Source organism: Indicator indicator, chromosome 11 (genome assembly GCF_027791375.1).
Source record: "Indicator indicator isolate 239-I01 chromosome 11, UM_Iind_1.1, whole genome shotgun sequence".
Lineage (NCBI taxonomy): Eukaryota > Metazoa > Chordata > Aves > Piciformes > Indicatoridae > Indicator > Indicator indicator.
Window position 1 is genome coordinate 34,102,376 of NC_072020.1, and position 16,226 is coordinate 34,118,601.

The following is a 16,226-nucleotide window of genomic DNA, read 5'->3' on the forward strand; positions in this document are numbered from 1 at the left end:
AGGACACCAGCACTTTCTAGTGCTGCACAAATAGGTTCTGTCTGAGAGGAGCATCCATGGCACTGCTCATGAACAGCTATGGCAGGAGCAAATTTCCCTGCTGAGAATAGCACAAGAAGTGCCCTCTCAAAAAAACCAAAACAAACAAACAAAACAAACAAACAAAACCTGAGCAATCAGTGAGGTTTCACTGAAGTGATGAGGGTAAACTATCAGTCTTTTGTGAGAACAATTGTTGATAAAACAATTAGTGTTTTAACATTCCAACACAAAGTCACCCCCAGGTACCCTCGGTTCCCCAGTGTGCTGCCAGAGCCATGACACTGAAGTGAGCAGAGAGCCTTCTCAGCATCGTTCATTCATAAAAGAATCATAAAGTCATAAAATCACTAAGGCTGGAAAGGACATTTAAGATCATCAAGTCCAACCATAACCCAGCTACCATGACCATCAAACCATGTCCTGAAGAGCCACATGGACGGCTTCTGGAACACCTCCAGGGACGGTGACTCCACCACCTCCCTGGGCAGTCTGTTCCAATGCCTCACCACTCTCTCAGTAAAGAATTTATTCCTAATGTCCAGTCTAAATCTGTAGCTTCTGTGCCAAAATTGAAAGCTTTTATATACATGAAATATTTCAGAAGTTGATTTATTTTTAACTAATTTTTTTTAAATCCCTGGGTATCACTATTTAGGTTAATATTGGTGTATTAACCGTTGTAGAACTGGCAGTTGCCAAAACAAGATTGTGTCTGTGTCTGTGGTGTAGCACATCAGGCAGAGAAATGAAGTTAATGGATGTTCTGCTGTTAACTTGAGTAGGGTAGGAAGCTTACCCCTCTGGTAACCATCAAGATGGTCTCGTAGAACACTGATAAATAAGTAGCACATAACCAAAGTTGCAAAGGGGTAAGAGACTTTTCTATCTGTATATATTAAAAATATGATACTCAATACATTGTTTTCTTCTTCATACAGACTGTGTTGGTAAAGAGCAGCTGTCCTCCCAAGGAGAGAAACACTTAAGCAAGGGTGCCCTGAGACACAGAGTGAGAAGACTTTCTGTCCACAGTCTGCAGAGCAATAATGTCCTGGAAAAGAGAAGAGTAGGAAGCAGCGATGAAGTCTAGGAAGGACCTGATCTCCTGAATTACCTTTTCATCGTCACACAGCCCAGCTCAGGCCGTGCTCAAGGGCTCCACAGCCCTCTTCATTCACGAGCTGAGGTATCTATTCACTGGCCTGGAGTGATGCAAGGTAAATTCTCTCCACTCTGAGGTGTTAACATGACCACCAGCAGCCGCACATGTCCAGTGCCAGCAGTGAATGGACATATGACTCACTATCCAGCAGCACCATACCCACTACTTTTCCCTCCAGTCATCAGTGGACTGTCACTGCCTTCCCTGCGTGGGCTCCAGAGCCACCCACCAACAAGCGGGTGCAGCACACCGTCACCTGCAGGTAAGGCCTTGATGTTAATAACTGTTACTGACCAGTTTTCTTCTAACAGAGACTGATGTCTTGAAATGATTTTAAGAGTGATTGCAGTCATTCATCTGTGATGTGTTAGACTTGGGCAAAGAACAGGCATTTGTTTTGAAATATCACTTTCACTTCATCATGTGTTTATACAAATAAATGAGCAACTAAATGAAATGACAAAGCTGTGGAAACCAGGGGTGATAGAACCTGCAATGGATTTTGGCATATCCTGCATTATCCTGTTAGCTGTAGAATCTGATCTTGTGTTTAAACAAAAATTGCCCTTTGTGTCTTCAAGAGCAATGATTCATAGAATAAAACAGTTTGCTCTTAACTTCTTTCTTAAGCACACAGTTACAATTTCTTACTGTTTAGAATCATAGAATGGTCCAGGCTGGAGGGGACCTCCAGAGCTCATCCAGTCCGACCTCCCTGCAGTCAGCAGGGACATCCCCAACTAGATCAGGCTGCCCAGGGCTTCGTCCAACCTCACCTTGAAGATCTCCAGGGAAGGAGCCTCAACCAGCTCCCTAGGCAACCTGTTCCCATGTTCCACCACCCTCATAGTAAAGAACTTCTTCCTAACATCCAATCTAAATCTGCTCTGCTCTACTTTGAAGCCATTGTCCCTCATCCTGCCCCTGCAGGCCTCTGCAAACAGTCTCTCTCCAGCCTTCTTGTAGCCACTTCAGGTACTGGCAGGCTGCTATTGGGTCTCCCTGGAGCCTTCTCTTCTCCAGGTTGAACACCCCCAGCTCCCTCAGCCTGTCCTCATAGCAGAGCTGCTCCAATCCCCTGATCATTCTCATGGCCTCCTCTGGACCCTCTCCATCAGCTCCGTGTCCTTCCTCTATTGAGGGCTCCAGAGCTGTACACAGCACTCCAGGTGAGGTCTCCCCAGAGCAGAGCAAAGTGTCAGAATCACCTCTCTGGCTCTGCTGGCAATGCTGCTTTGGATGCAGCCCAGGCTGGGATTTGCTTTCTGTGCTGCAAGCTCACAGTGCCTGCTCCTATCCAGCTTGTTGTCCATCCTCAGTACAGAATACTCTTCATCTGCGCAATAATTAATACTACTTTTGTTTTATTCTGTAAGTAACTGCTTTCTTCCTGGACAAAAAACAAGAAAGTATACAGTCTTGCAGGTCAGTTTGTTGTGAAGGTACTTGTCCAAATACATTACTGTGCTTGCTCAATAAGAAAGTCTTGACTGAACAGTACATTTGCAGAATAGCTGCTAAATTTCTACTGAAGGAAAAGGACACTTGTTAAAGCAGTGCCCCTAACACATCTTTCAACAGAAAGCACACAAAGTTAGAGGTCCACACATGAATGCAAAATCACAGTGAAGACAAAACTTCTGAAGAAAGAAGTTGTGGGGTTTGTGCTCCCTGATACTAATTCTGGGTTCATGTCTCACATATGCATATTTGAAGACTAGACAGTCGCAAAGTAAAGCATGAGGGTTTTTCCCAATTATATTTGCAATTTTCATCCAGTCACAAGTGGGAAGAGGCACATTGGATCAGACTTTCATTTGTTCAATTTGCAGAGGTTTATCTTTATTGGAGATGAAAAACTAAATACTTTCAGACAAAAGGTCCACAGATCCACAAGGTCAGCTTCCCAGTCCCATCAGAAATTATCCTGGTTTATCAGAATGCCATACTGAATTCATCTCCCAGTATCATAAGAACTCAGGTGTCGAAGAAATGGTGTTATTGTTTCATGGAATCTCTTTCCGTGAGAGGTGTGCCTTCGTAAATACCAATCAGATATGCAAAGATTTCCTTTTCCAAGAGTTGTTTCTATGAAATTAAGACTGTTGCAGATGTATTATTGATAATGAATGAATTCATCAGTGTTAAGCCTTTCCAAAAAGTAGTGCAAAGTATGAATGTCTGTCAATACACAAAATTAGTAGTTACTCCTGAATCTCTGAGCTTGTATCTTTATGCCATGGTTCCAGTGTTTTCAGGATAGTGTTTTTGTTGAGGCTCTTTGCAGCACTGGCTCACTGTGTCAGAGCATGAAAGCCTGGCAGCTGTTGTGCATGGCTCAAGGCAGTAGTGTTTGAAAATACCAGCAAGGTAGCGAGGAGGGTGACTTGAACACAGGCACAGTGCCTGCAGGTTGACCCTTCTGCTTTGTACTACTCTTACTTACCTTTGGTGGCAATACTCTGTTTAGTTTTCAAACCTGTAGACTTCTGATTCTGGAGCTTGAGGTTAGTATTGCTGGAGTTTGGAGCAAGCAAGTTGAACTTTAGGTTATATTTCAGGGGTTTGTTTTCAATTGTGAAATTTTTAATTTTTTTTCCCCCATAATGAAGCCACCCATGGACTGAGATCAGTATGGTTGATGGCCTCTGTTAGAACTTATATAGTCAAATGTAAATCTCATTTGCAAAGACCTGAAGAACTCAAAGCTGGGCCAAACCACTCACTGCTATGTCCTTGAAGCTTTGTACTATTTATCTTACAGATTCTTTCTATTCATGCAAAATCCAAGACAAATGATTTTACATAACTGGAATACTATAAGGATCTCTTAAATCTTTTTCAAACAATCAGGTTCAACAGCTTTTGTTCAAAGTTACAGTAATTTAAGCAGCTAACCTTGTATTAGGTTGCCTAAAATGATCTTACTCTACAGCTGGAGTAGATATCTCCAGACCTCTTCAACAGTATTTTAGACATGAATTTTGTGAGCACAAGGGGCTTGCAATAAGCATTTCAGGATGTGTCATTGATGTTAATAATGGTGTTGCCTCTGTGACCTGTGACTTGGCTTCTGTTTTTATACTGAGATACATAGTGCAAAATACTTCATAAGTAGAGGGCTGGTCACAGTGATAAAGAGGTCAGAAGATGAGAGAATACCACCTCTACTCATACATGGACTATGCGTTAGCACCAGACAAGACCACAGTCAAGAAGATCGTTACTTTTGTGTAAGTCCAATTGATTTACCTACCGCTGTACTGCCTGGTACAGGACAGAGCAGACATCTTCACTCCAGAGAGCAGATGGCATGCAGACTTCCCCAGTTGCATTCACGATGAGGAATTGCATCTATCTATGTTAAAAAAAAAAAGAAAAAAAGAAAAAAGAGGTAGCCAAGTCTCAGAAGGTTGCCATTCAGCTCATTTAGAAATGATAAGGAACGCAAAGCTGGAGACATTACTGTGCTTTTTGGGTCCTGCAGAGCGTGACATTATTGCAATAAGAAAATCACAAAACTTCAGTGAAATACTTGGGGAAAGAATAAATAAATACCAGGAAATATTGTTACTTGACATTTTGTTCAAGTAAAAGCATCTTAGGTTCAGGTGAGTATCAGTTCCGCTGGCACACACAGGCAGTTTTGGTAGCTGGGTGTCATTGCTCTTCATTAGTCCTGGAAGAAGGGACACATCTTGCCGTCCTGAGACCTTATGCTGGTAATGCTATTGCCAGAGCCCAGTAAGGGAACTGTTACATTGTGAGAATACCAGCTGAAAACAAGTTTCCTTTCTTTATAAAGCATGTGGTTTGCATTTCACTCTGACTTTTAATTTCTAGAGAAGGTTAATTAGAAAAATATGTCTTTAAAAAAAAACCAGCCTCGACCAAAACACACTAAGCAAGCGAAGTGCCATCTGAAATCTGAGAAGGAAGCCGTGTAGAAGTCATGCAGATCATTGTGGTATATTCATGGAGCTGAAAACTAACAAGGAAATTGCTATCTTTATGATATGGCTAATGGAACTGCAAGGCACACAGTGGTGCAGTTCCACAAGCAAATCTCAGCATGGGAAGGATTAAGCCATGCTGTTCATTGGTAGAGCATCTTTGTAAGACTGGGTTCTGTAATGTTACTTCACCAAAATGAGTTTTACAGATTTAGTTTAACATGGGTAAAGAGCACTACATCATAAAGGTGGTTGGTATGAGCTGGGGACCATGGCATGGGGAAACAAAAACTTAATCTGAGCTAATGCTGTGATGAAAGTGATGCCTGAATGTATCCTAGATCAAATTAAAATAGGGTCTGGACAACAGCCACTGTGGGAGCCACTAATAATAAAACCTTGGCAGTTCTCTTTCTTCTTGGATTGCACAGCCTGCTTCAGGCATTCTGCCTCAATGGGGCGTTGTGTGGCATTTGCTTGTAGCAGCCTTATAGTTTACATCTAGCCCCCTCCTCCTCCCCCCCCACCTCCCCCCAAATCTGGTCCTTACGCTGCATTCATTTGTTGAAAGGGAGGAGAAGGAGTACCTTGGTAAGGGGACAGGGGAGAGCAGTGAGCCTGATATAAGAATGTCCTGGAGTGCATATAAACCTAGTAAAATGAACTCTTGTTATTTAGATGGCTGTTGGGATGTAAAGGAGAAATATCCATACTAAGATCATGCATTGTATTTTAGCCAAGTTTTTCCAATGCTTTTCTGTCTGCTGTGTTTTAGAAGTGCATTGTAAAGAATAAAGGACAATATATTCTGGTTTATGTACATCTGCTAAGTATGAGAAATGTGTATGGAAAGTTGATCATCTGAGGAACTGGAAGAGGTAGACAAGGAACTAACTACAGCATTACTTCTGGGTAGTGCTATGTGAATGCTCATTATTATATTTAGCAGTCCGTATTACATCTCAAACTTTTCAGACATACTCAGGGCAAGCAGAGTGTTGTTTTAAACACTGTTTTCTGCTGGAATTGTTCTTCTTTCCATAACTGGTGGTTATTTACCACTTGAACTCCAATTTAAAGATTGTTTGCTTTTTTTTTAACCTCTCGGGTAATGAATTTTCCACTGGTATCATTAAAAGAATATAGTTAAATGCAATGTTGCTGGTGCAGGGCTGCAAGATATTTTTGCCAGCCCCACCCATTGCAGGAATTAATTTACTTTTCCAGTTCTGTTATTAATCATTATATTGACACAGAAAGTCCTCCCAAAAGCGCTCTTTGGCAGATTGCATTAAATATGAATAGCAGATATTCATTACGATGTGTTGCCCCCAAGAGAACTCTAAACTATCTGCACTACTCAGGAACAGGCAAATACACTAATTCTGCAGCTATTCAAATTATTTTCAAATAGTTTAGTGTGTCTCTAATAAAAACAAGAATGTCTCTGTTTCCTTAATTATTCAGAAGGTCAAGGACTCCCACATCTCACTTCATGAAATGGGGAATATTTCTGTTGGAGGTTGGAGTGTGGTTAACACATGATGGATTTTCTTCCCTCAGCAGAGTTATTGAGGCAAGTACTGTCTGTGAATGAACTGAACAAGGAACCCTCTGCAGTCTTTGGCACTCCAGAATTGTCTAAAATAATACTATAATAGCTGTATTGGATTACACAAAAGCACATGACTCAACCTTACTTGGTGGTGGGGTTGAGTTTTTCCATGCCTTCTAATTTTAGTGTGACTGCTGCTGTGCAGTCATTTACACACATCTGCAATTAGCAGGTGACTTACAAGACTTTTAATGTAGCTGGGAAAGAACAACCCCAGGTATCAGTAAAGACTGACCTGTTGGAGAGCAGTGAAGGTGGAAGAGGACCTAGAGGTCCTAGTGGATGGGAGGTTGACTGTGAGCCAGCAATGTGCTTCTGTGGCCAAGAAGGCCACTGGCATCCTGGGGTGGATTAGAAGGGCTGTGGTTAGCAGGTCAAGAGAGGTCCTCCTCCCCCTCATCTCTGCTCTGGTGAGGCCACATCTGGAATATTGTGTCCAGTTCTGGGCCCCTCAGTTCAAGAAGGACCTCAGGGAACTGCTTGAAAGAGTCCAGCACAGAGCCACAAAAATGATTAGGGAGTGGAACATCTTCCTTATGAGGAGAGCCTGAGGGAGCTGAGGGCTCTGGAGCTTGGAGAAGAGGAGCCTGAGAGGTGACCTCATTCATATTGATAAAGATGTGCAGGGTGAGTGCCTAGAGGCTGGAGCCAGGCTCTGCTGGGTGATGCCCAATGACAGCACAAGGGGCAGTGGTGGAAGCTGAGGCATAGGAAGTTATATGGAAACGGGGAAGAATTTTTTCCCTGTGAGGGTGACAGAACCCTGGAAGAGGCTGCCTGGGGGGGGGGCTGTGGAGTCTCCCTCTCTGGAGATATTCAAGAGCCACCTGGATGTGTTCTTGTGTGATCTGCTCTAGGTGCTCCTGCTCTGGCAGGGGTCTGTACTGGATGAGTTTTTGAGGTCCCTTCCAGCCCCTAACATTCTGTGATTCTGTGATTGTGTTCAGTGCATGTGTTACACATCTTTACTGAAGAGACAGAACATGTGTTTGCATTCAGAAAGGGGGATAAGTAGAACATGAATATCAGATTTCTTAGCTACAGCCAGCATTGCGTCATGCTGGCAAGTCTGAAGAACGATGTCTAGATGATACCATGCAGATACCATTCATGACCTTGAAAAACACGATTTCTTTTCATTTCTGCCTTTTGTTTATGTTGGGGGGGGGGTTCCTATTAGGGCTTGAAAGCATCCATGTTTTGCTTAATAAAACTATGTTACGTTGTCATTTTCTAATGCTAGTTAATCTGAAACTATAAAAGATTTTTTTATTAGTTTCTTATGTTAGAACTTCTTCTTTTTGTTGTATTGCCACTTACTTAACAAACAGGAGTGCCTCTCAATATGGTGGCTCCTGCTGTAGCCCTGCCCTGCTGAGGCGAATCCCCAGCACCCTGTGGATGCAGTCCCTTCAGAGTTTAGCAGGAAGCATACTCATCTGTAAGAAATCAGCTCTGGGTGTGTACAGGCTTTAGAATTCAGACATTTGCCCTGGCAGAGGAAGAGCATGTTGCAGTTAAACAGCATGTGCTCCATAATGGCTCTGTGCAAGCCTCGTGGCCCTGCTGTAGTCTGAAGGAGCCTGGCATTTGGAAGTCTAATAGAAGCTGTCAGAGAATTGCTCCTTCCTTCCTTATGGGCCCTGAGGCAAGAAAATTCCCCAAGGAAGTGTCTTCTTACCCAAGATTGGAAAGATGTTTCTGCACAGTATTGTGAACAACCTTTTCCTTTACTCTGGCCCAACAAAAATAACCCCTGGTAGCTCTCAGTGTTGGACTGGCAGGAATGAAGAACAAAGCTGCCAGGTCCTATTGGTGACCCCTCTGGCAACCCTTCCCCTAGTGATGGCCTATGTGGTGTCAGTTTGTCCACTGCAATGAAGCACACAGCCTATCAGTCAAAAGGACGATGGTGCCAGACCTCAGGTTTGGCAGGGGATTGTAGAGTGGCTAAAATACAATGGATGACCTTAGTATGGATATTTCTCCTTTACATCCCAACAGCCCTCTAAATAATAACACTTCATTTTAAAATTTCTCAGTATGCAGTGTGTTCCAAATCCAGATCGATAGGTGCAGTGTTCCAAACCTATTACTTGTGTGGTAGTTTGTATAACAGCAGGCAGCACTGAGCCCACCAAGAGCTCAGATGACTCTGAAAACAGAATCAGCTGGGGCTGGTTAGTTTGAAAAAGAGGAGGCTGAGGGGAAACCTCATTGCTCTTTACAACTACCTGAAAGGAGATTGTGGAGAGGTTGGTGCTGGTTTCTTCTCACAGGGAATTAGTGATAGAACAAGAGGGAATAGCCTCAAGCTGTGACTGGGTAGGTTTAGACTGGACATTAGAAAACATTTCCTCACAGCAGGAGTGGTCAGGCATTGGAATGTGCTGCCCAGGGAGGTGGTGGAGTCGCCAAGCCTGGATGTATTTAAAGGTGGTTTGGATGTGGTGCTTGAGGATGTGGTTTAGGGGTGACCCTTGCAGAGTAGTGTTCTAGGTTGGACTTGGTGATCCTGAGGGTCTTTTCCAACCTGAATGCTTCTGTGATTCTATGATTCTGTATTGAAAGGGAACATAAGCTTTCCTTTTGCCAGGCTCCCAGCTGAAGGCGTGTCTTTAGCGGGTACAGCTTTAAGAAAAGCTAATCAGGTTATTCTAATTACGTGAAGAGCTTCCCTTCAGTCATATTGCTGTGTTCAAAGCTCTGTCATCATGGGGGGTTTGTAAGTACTTTTTTTTTTAGTTAGCTAATATGAGCTTTTTATTTTGCCTCTCTGCTGGCCTTGGTAAGACTTTCCTCCTTTACACTGTTTCTGGATTTGTCAGTTTGTGTTTACTGTGCTTTTAACAATACATAGCATTTAATTGTGAAGCCTTATTTAAGATTAAGATACTGTAAATTTTCTTCAGGGAGATCGATTTATGCTTTTCCTCAGCTAGAATATCTTCCCTTTTTGCCTGTTTAGGGAGTATGAAGAAGAAGTTGTATGGAGTTCTCAGCTGTGTCAATGACAGCATGTTTCCCATTTGGAATGATAAACACCCATCCTACTGGATGAGCCCCGAAAGGGCAGGGAATCCTTCTTCCCTTCCTTTGTCCTTCAGCGCTCTGCTTCCTTTCTTACTGCCCAGAAAAGGCCTACATCAGTAATATTCATAAATGATTTACAAAAGTAATTCCTGTGTAATAGCTTTGGACGTCAAGATTTTATGGTGCTGCCAGATGCGCTATCAAACAAAATTATCTGGTTCAAAAAACTTGTGATAAATCTAGTCAGAGAAAATTCCCCAGGGCAAACTCACCCTCTACAAAAGTAACTGTATCTCATAAAAATGTTAGAGTCTCCTTTACAACACATTTGAAAATTCGACTTTAAAGCAACAGTTTTATTTAAATGCAGACTTAGATTTGGGATAAACTAACAAACAGGAAGGACTGTCCTTAAGCAGCAGAAAACTCCTTTCCTTTCAGAACACCACACACACTCAGAGGAAATGTCAGAATAAATATCAGAAGCATTCAGAAAACCAGATCCTGCATCCCTAAGATACTCAACTGTTTTGTCTAAATGGTGCATTTTTAGAAAGCAGCAGAGTACAGTGGGCTCATCTGAGCAAGGCTGCTGAGCTTCTGATTGTGCTGCCTGAGCACCTTGAGGTTTTGCACTGAGCAATGTGTCCAGCATCTGCTCTGTGTGTTCATTCCTTCATGTATGGGGAGGTGTATAGGCATCAGGGTGCATGTTGTGGCATGGGGAGGTGTATGGGCATCAGGGTGCATGTTGTGGCTGGGAGTTCATATTTTGAAGGAGAGGAAGTGCTGGAATCATAGAATCAAGAAGGTTGGAAGAGACCTCAAAGATCGAGTCCAACCTGTCACCCTACACCTCATGACTATCTAAACCATGGCACCAAGTGCCACGTCCAATCCCCCCTTGAACACCTCCAGGGATGGTGACTCCACCACCTCCCTGGGCAGCCCATTCCAATGGCCAACCACTCTCTCTGTAAAGAACTTTCTCCTCACCTCCAGCCTAAACCTCCCCTGGTGCAGCTTGAGACTGTGTCCTCTTGTTCTGGTGCTGGTTACCTGGGAGAAGAGACCAAACCCCTCCTGGCTACAATCTCCCTTCAGATAGTTGTAGACAGCAATAAGGTCTCCCCTGAGCCTCCTCTTCTCCAGGCTAAACAGTCCCAGCTCCAACTGGAGATGCACTGGAAGTTTCTATATGGCCATGCTTCCATGTTGGAGAAGGCTGGACCAAGGCAATGCACCTTGTCTTAGACTTACAGGTTTGTGGTGGTCCTTATTTCTCAGGGAGAAGTCCCTGAGGAAGTCCAGGTGCTTGCACAAATGAGCTTCACTAGTGCTGAGTTAGACCAGAGGAACAAAGATTTTAAGCATAACTTTCATCCTATAGTTCCAGTTATTTGGGAGAGAGGTTGAAAGTCCTGGCTAGGAGCTTTTGGAAGACAAATGCTGAGTTCAGGCAAACCCAAACAGTCAGCATTTCCGGGGAGCCCAGAGCAGAGGGTGAGAGGTGGGTCTGAAGGGCTTGTGGTGTGTTGTGCCTCTAGGGAGTATGATTCTGTTTTCAGAGTTATCTGAGCTCCTGGTGGGCTCAGTGGGGGCTGCTGTTAGACAACATGCTTTCTTACCCTTTGTTTGTAGGTGGAAGTCAGTTAAAGCATGCAAGCAACAGGTGTGGACCTCCAGGTGCAGCTTGGCCTTTGCTATTTTTTGGTGCTGAAGGCCAGTCAAAGTTGATTTTACTTCGGTTTTAGCTTTCCTGAGGTTCATATGTTTAACTTTGAGATTTGCATTAAGGGTTGCACTCACTTTTAAAAAGAAATCTGAATTCCAAGAAATGAAGGTGGAACATTTTATTTTCTATTTTTATTTTAAATAGGGGAAATGCTATGGAAAACACACAAAAAAGTATTTCCCTCATCTTTTTATCCTCCTGGGTGTTATTGAATACAGCAAGAATCCTCTCTAAGTGAGGTGTTAGGAAGCAGGCAGTGCTTTATTTCGGGGCCAGACACATATGGGATTGCTCCACCTAAGTGTGTCAAAGCCAGGAAAATCAGAGAATGTCTGCTTAGCTCTCATACATAATCATCATTTTTCTGAGAAGTGATTAGCATATTCATATTAGTTCATGGAATTTGTTACATATGTAAATCTCCTGCACACATGCTCCTTATAGACTGGGGAGGGGGGGGTGAGTCCCCTAGCAGCCGTTTGAGGTATTCATTCTCTGTCCCTATGGCCTTTAGCTGAACTTCCTGCCCATGCTTTGCAGGCTAGCTGTTAACGGTGGATGGGACAGACTGACCAGCGTCAGCCTAAACCAGTTTGCTCTTAACTTCTTTCTTAAGCACACAGTTACAATTTCTTACTGTTTAGAATCACAGAATGGTCTGGGCCTGAAGGGACCTCCAAAGCTCATCCAGTCTGACCTCCCCGCAGTCAGCAGGGACATCCCCAACTAGATCAGGCTGCCCGGGGCCTCCTCCAGCCTCACCTTCAATATATCCAGGGAAGGAGCCTCAACCTGTTCTTGTGTTCCACCACCCTCATAGTGAAGAACTTCTTCCTGATACCCGATCTAAATCTGCTCTGCTCTAGTTTGAAGCCATTGTCCCTCGTCCTGTCCCTGCAGGCCTTTGCAAACAGTTTCTCTCCAGCCTTTCTGTAGCCTCCTTCAGGTACTGGCAGGCTGCTATTAGGTCTCCCCAGAGCCTCCTCTTCTTGGGTCAGCATTTCCTGCCATTTACAGTTAATGATTCTTAGTTTACACAACAGATACATTCTATGAGGATTACATATTCCTAAATGTTCCTTAAGTTAGTATGGTGTCATAGGGATGGATTCAGACCCTAGCAGAGGTGTACAGCTCCTGCAAGGGCTGTGGAGACTCTGCTGCTGTCACAGCTGGAGGTCATCCTCTTCTGTATGGGTGGAAGAATTACCTATTTGCAGAGGAAAGAAGAGTGGGGAAATGCATAAAGAGAAGAAAGAAAGAAGAAGGGGGAAATGCAGAAGAAGAAAGAAAGAAGAAGGGGGAAATGCAGAAGAAGAAAGAAAGAAGAAGGGGGAAATGCAGAAGAAGAAAGAAAGAAGAAGGGGGAAATGCAGAAGAAGAAAGAAAGAAGAAGGGGGAAATGCAGAAGAAGAAAGAAAGAAGAAGGGGGAAATGCAGAAGAAGAAAGAAAGAAGAAGGGGGAAATGCAGAAGAAGAAAGAAAGAAGAAGGGGAAATGCAGAAGAAGAAAGAAAGAAGAAGGGGGAAATGCAGAAGAAGAAAGAAAGAAGAAGGGGGAAATGCAGAAGAAGAAAGAAAGAAGAAGGGGGAAATGCAGAAGAAGAAAGAAAGAAGAAGGGGGAAATGCAGAAGAGGAGGACATGGATAGTGTTCCATCTGTAAATTTAAGATTTAGATGCTTTTCCAAAGCTATCTTTAAAAGATATGTATTTTGCTATTTGCAGTAATGTGAGAATATATTTTCTGAGATATTGGGTGTCGAGGGTGGGAAACGTATACTTAAGCAGTTTTCACTTCTTGCTTCTCAAAGCTTAAAGTTTTCAGGTATGTGCCAGGCCTTCATAATATGCTGAACTAGAGCTGTTTACAACATGTAATGTTTTTCTTTTCCAATCAATTTTTAAGTACCTAAAAATTAACTTTCAGGAAGGAAATGCCAAAAGACCTTTAAATATAGCTGCAGTAGCATTACTGTTCCCTCGCTGTATGTAAAAACAAAAAGAAAGACATTCCTTAACAGCACTGAATACTCTAGGGAATGAAAAGTGGTGTCCTGCTGCCTGGTCTGCACAGCCAGCAGCCTGTCACCACAGGTTCATCCCAAGGGCTTGCAACACCTCTGGACTCTACCAACCTCTGCAGCTGTATTTGAGGAAAAAACTTGGCTCTCTTTTAAGATTGAAAGAGTCCAAGTCAAAACCAGAGCACTACCCTGTCACAGTCAGGTCACCATCAGTGGAAAATGCAGCATGATCTCCTGTGCTTTGTAATTTTCTTAGGGTACCATGCAAGTAGGGAGGGGATTGTCCCCTGGGACTCAGTTCTGGTGAGGCCACACCTCGAATGTTGTGTCCAGTTTTGGGCACCTCAATACAAGAGAGATGTGGAGGTGCTGGAGCCAGGGTAGAGGAGGGCAAGGAAGCTGTGAAGGGCCCGGAGAATAAATCTGATGAAGAGAGACTGAAGGAGCTCAGGCTGGTTAGTGTGAAACAGAGGAGGCTGAGGGGAGACCTCATGGTTCTCTACAACTCCCTGAAAGAAGGTTGTGGAGAGGTTGGTGCTGGTCTCTTCTCACAGGTAATCAGTGGTAAAACAAGAGGGAATGGCCTCAAGCTGTGACTGGGTAGGTTTAGACTGGACAGTAGGAAAGATTTACTCTCTGGGAGGTGGTTGAGTCACCAACCTTGGATGTGTTTAAAGGTGTTTTGGACGTGGTGCTTGGGGGTATGGTTTAGGGGTGAACCTTCAAGAGGAGGGTTCTGGTTGGACTTGGTGATCCTGGGAGTCTTTTCCAACCTGAATGTTTCCATGATTCTGTGAAGCAGTAATGTTACACTGCTGTGGAGCACACATATGATGAGCAATACCTAGGGGCTACAGCAGAGCCGCTGGAAATCCCCTGTCTATTTTTTCCTTCTTCGTTCCTTTCCAGCCAACAAGTGATACTTATTGGAGGGCAACGATTCTGTAGAGAGATGCACAGACTTTACATCTAGAGCCCTGCAATAAGGCTGTGTTGTAAATCTGAAGTGTCTGGAAGCACTCACATGCACACCGGCATTACCTAAAATCTATCAGCTAAGGCATTTGGTAGGAAATAGAACTGTATCGTCTAAACGAATCTGTTTATTATATATTGTTCTCTCATAGCAATTTTAGGATCAAGAGTTCTGTTATTTGGAAAATTAAATCCTGTGAGAATCATTAAAAGTATAGAAATGGTGATGTCATTACAAAATTAACTAGCTATAAACCCACCGGGTGCCATACCAATTCATAAAGGGAACAGCAAAGCATAATGCAGGGCACAGCTGCTGCTCCCATGCCTGCAGAACCATCAACCTATTGGTATCTGCAGACCACATGAAATTGAACAGCTGTTGGAAGTACTTGAAAAAGCATCAGGAGAAGCTGTACACCTTGCAAAACACTTTGCCATTGGTAACATCGCCATTTTAATGGTGTATTCTTATCAAGATGGTTATCACCCCCTCCAAGTCCCAGATATTCCTGGCACGGCTTCCTAAATAGGGACGGCATGAAGAACTGCAAAAATAGCATTGACACCTGTAAGGACCTCACTAACGTTTTTATTACTTTCTGTTTAGTACACTGCAGTGTATAAACTGCTGTAGAGTTCCCAAAGAGGGGAGGTGCAATCTCTGTTCCAAGTAGATTGGAATCAAGAAAGGGAAGATGTATGAAGAGTTAGAGAGAAAGACAGGACTCCCAGGCCAAGTGATGGAGGCAAAGAAAGGCCCACATCCTAGAAATGCAAAGCTGGATGTGGGGCTTCTAAACAGACAGTTGGATGCTTAGAAACAATACAGCCAGAGGATGCTGAACTGCTTCTTGTGAAGACCAACAGCTTTCACAAAGCGTGTGTATGCAGCTGGCAGTTGTGTTGTAACTGAACTGCATCATCTTCACTCTTAACTGAACCAGTCAGTGTCCTGGTTTAGGACAGCAACCCCCCCACCCCTGCCAAAGATTGGTAGTGAAAGTAACACAAAAAGCCCTGGGGTTGAGATAGGAAGTTTAATGAAAATGATATGGTGTGCCATTGCCGTAGCTATTGCAGAGAAGAGCGCAGCAAAAGCAGAAGCAGCAGCAGAAGCCAGCCATAAAATGAGTCCCCCTCCCCCACAGGCCCACAGCCAGCCCAGTGGAAAAGACCAACCACCCAAAACTGGAAACCGGAAGCAGCAACTGGGAAGATGGTAGAGTCTGCAGCCTCATGACACTGCTCCAGCCAGCACTTCGGTTGTAAAGCTGGCATGATGTCTGTGTGGTATCAAATACTCACCACAGATTCAGCTGGCTAAACCCATGGCAGTCAGGCTGACAGCATGTTTCCCCTAGCTGTGTGATCCAACATTGGAGTCTGCCTAGTAAGCCGTTTTCTTCTGTTTAACAAAGCCAGAAATACAGTTAAGCCAGAGAGAAAGATTTCAGTATTGATTAGCATTGGTTGTTTTTGCAGAGTGACCTAACAGACGTTTGGAACACATCAGCTGTCTCGTGCTGCTGCAGCCAAACATCTTGGAGCACGGTTTGCTCTCCTCTGCTTTTACTACTTGCAGAAGAGTGCTCTGCCAGGATGTTATTGCAAGGGATGTTTGCCATTTTAATATGTAGTTACTCACACAAACCCAGTGAAAGCACACTGTGATGGCTTTGCTTT

General features: G+C 43.6%; 1 protein-coding gene across 2 annotated transcripts in view; it reads left to right on the top strand.

The window, feature by feature from the left end:
• The first annotated feature begins 1,288 nt into the window (after positions 1 to 1,288).
• RARB (retinoic acid receptor beta) overlaps positions 1,289 to 16,226 on the top strand; it is a 207,983-nt gene continuing 193,045 nt past the window's right edge. For both annotated transcript variants that reach the window (XM_054385226.1, XM_054385227.1), the window contains exon 1: positions 1,289 to 1,466. In XM_054385226.1, the coding sequence (XP_054241201.1) occupies positions 1,289 to 1,466 (178 nt within the window). The remainder of the gene's footprint in view (positions 1,467 to 16,226) is intronic.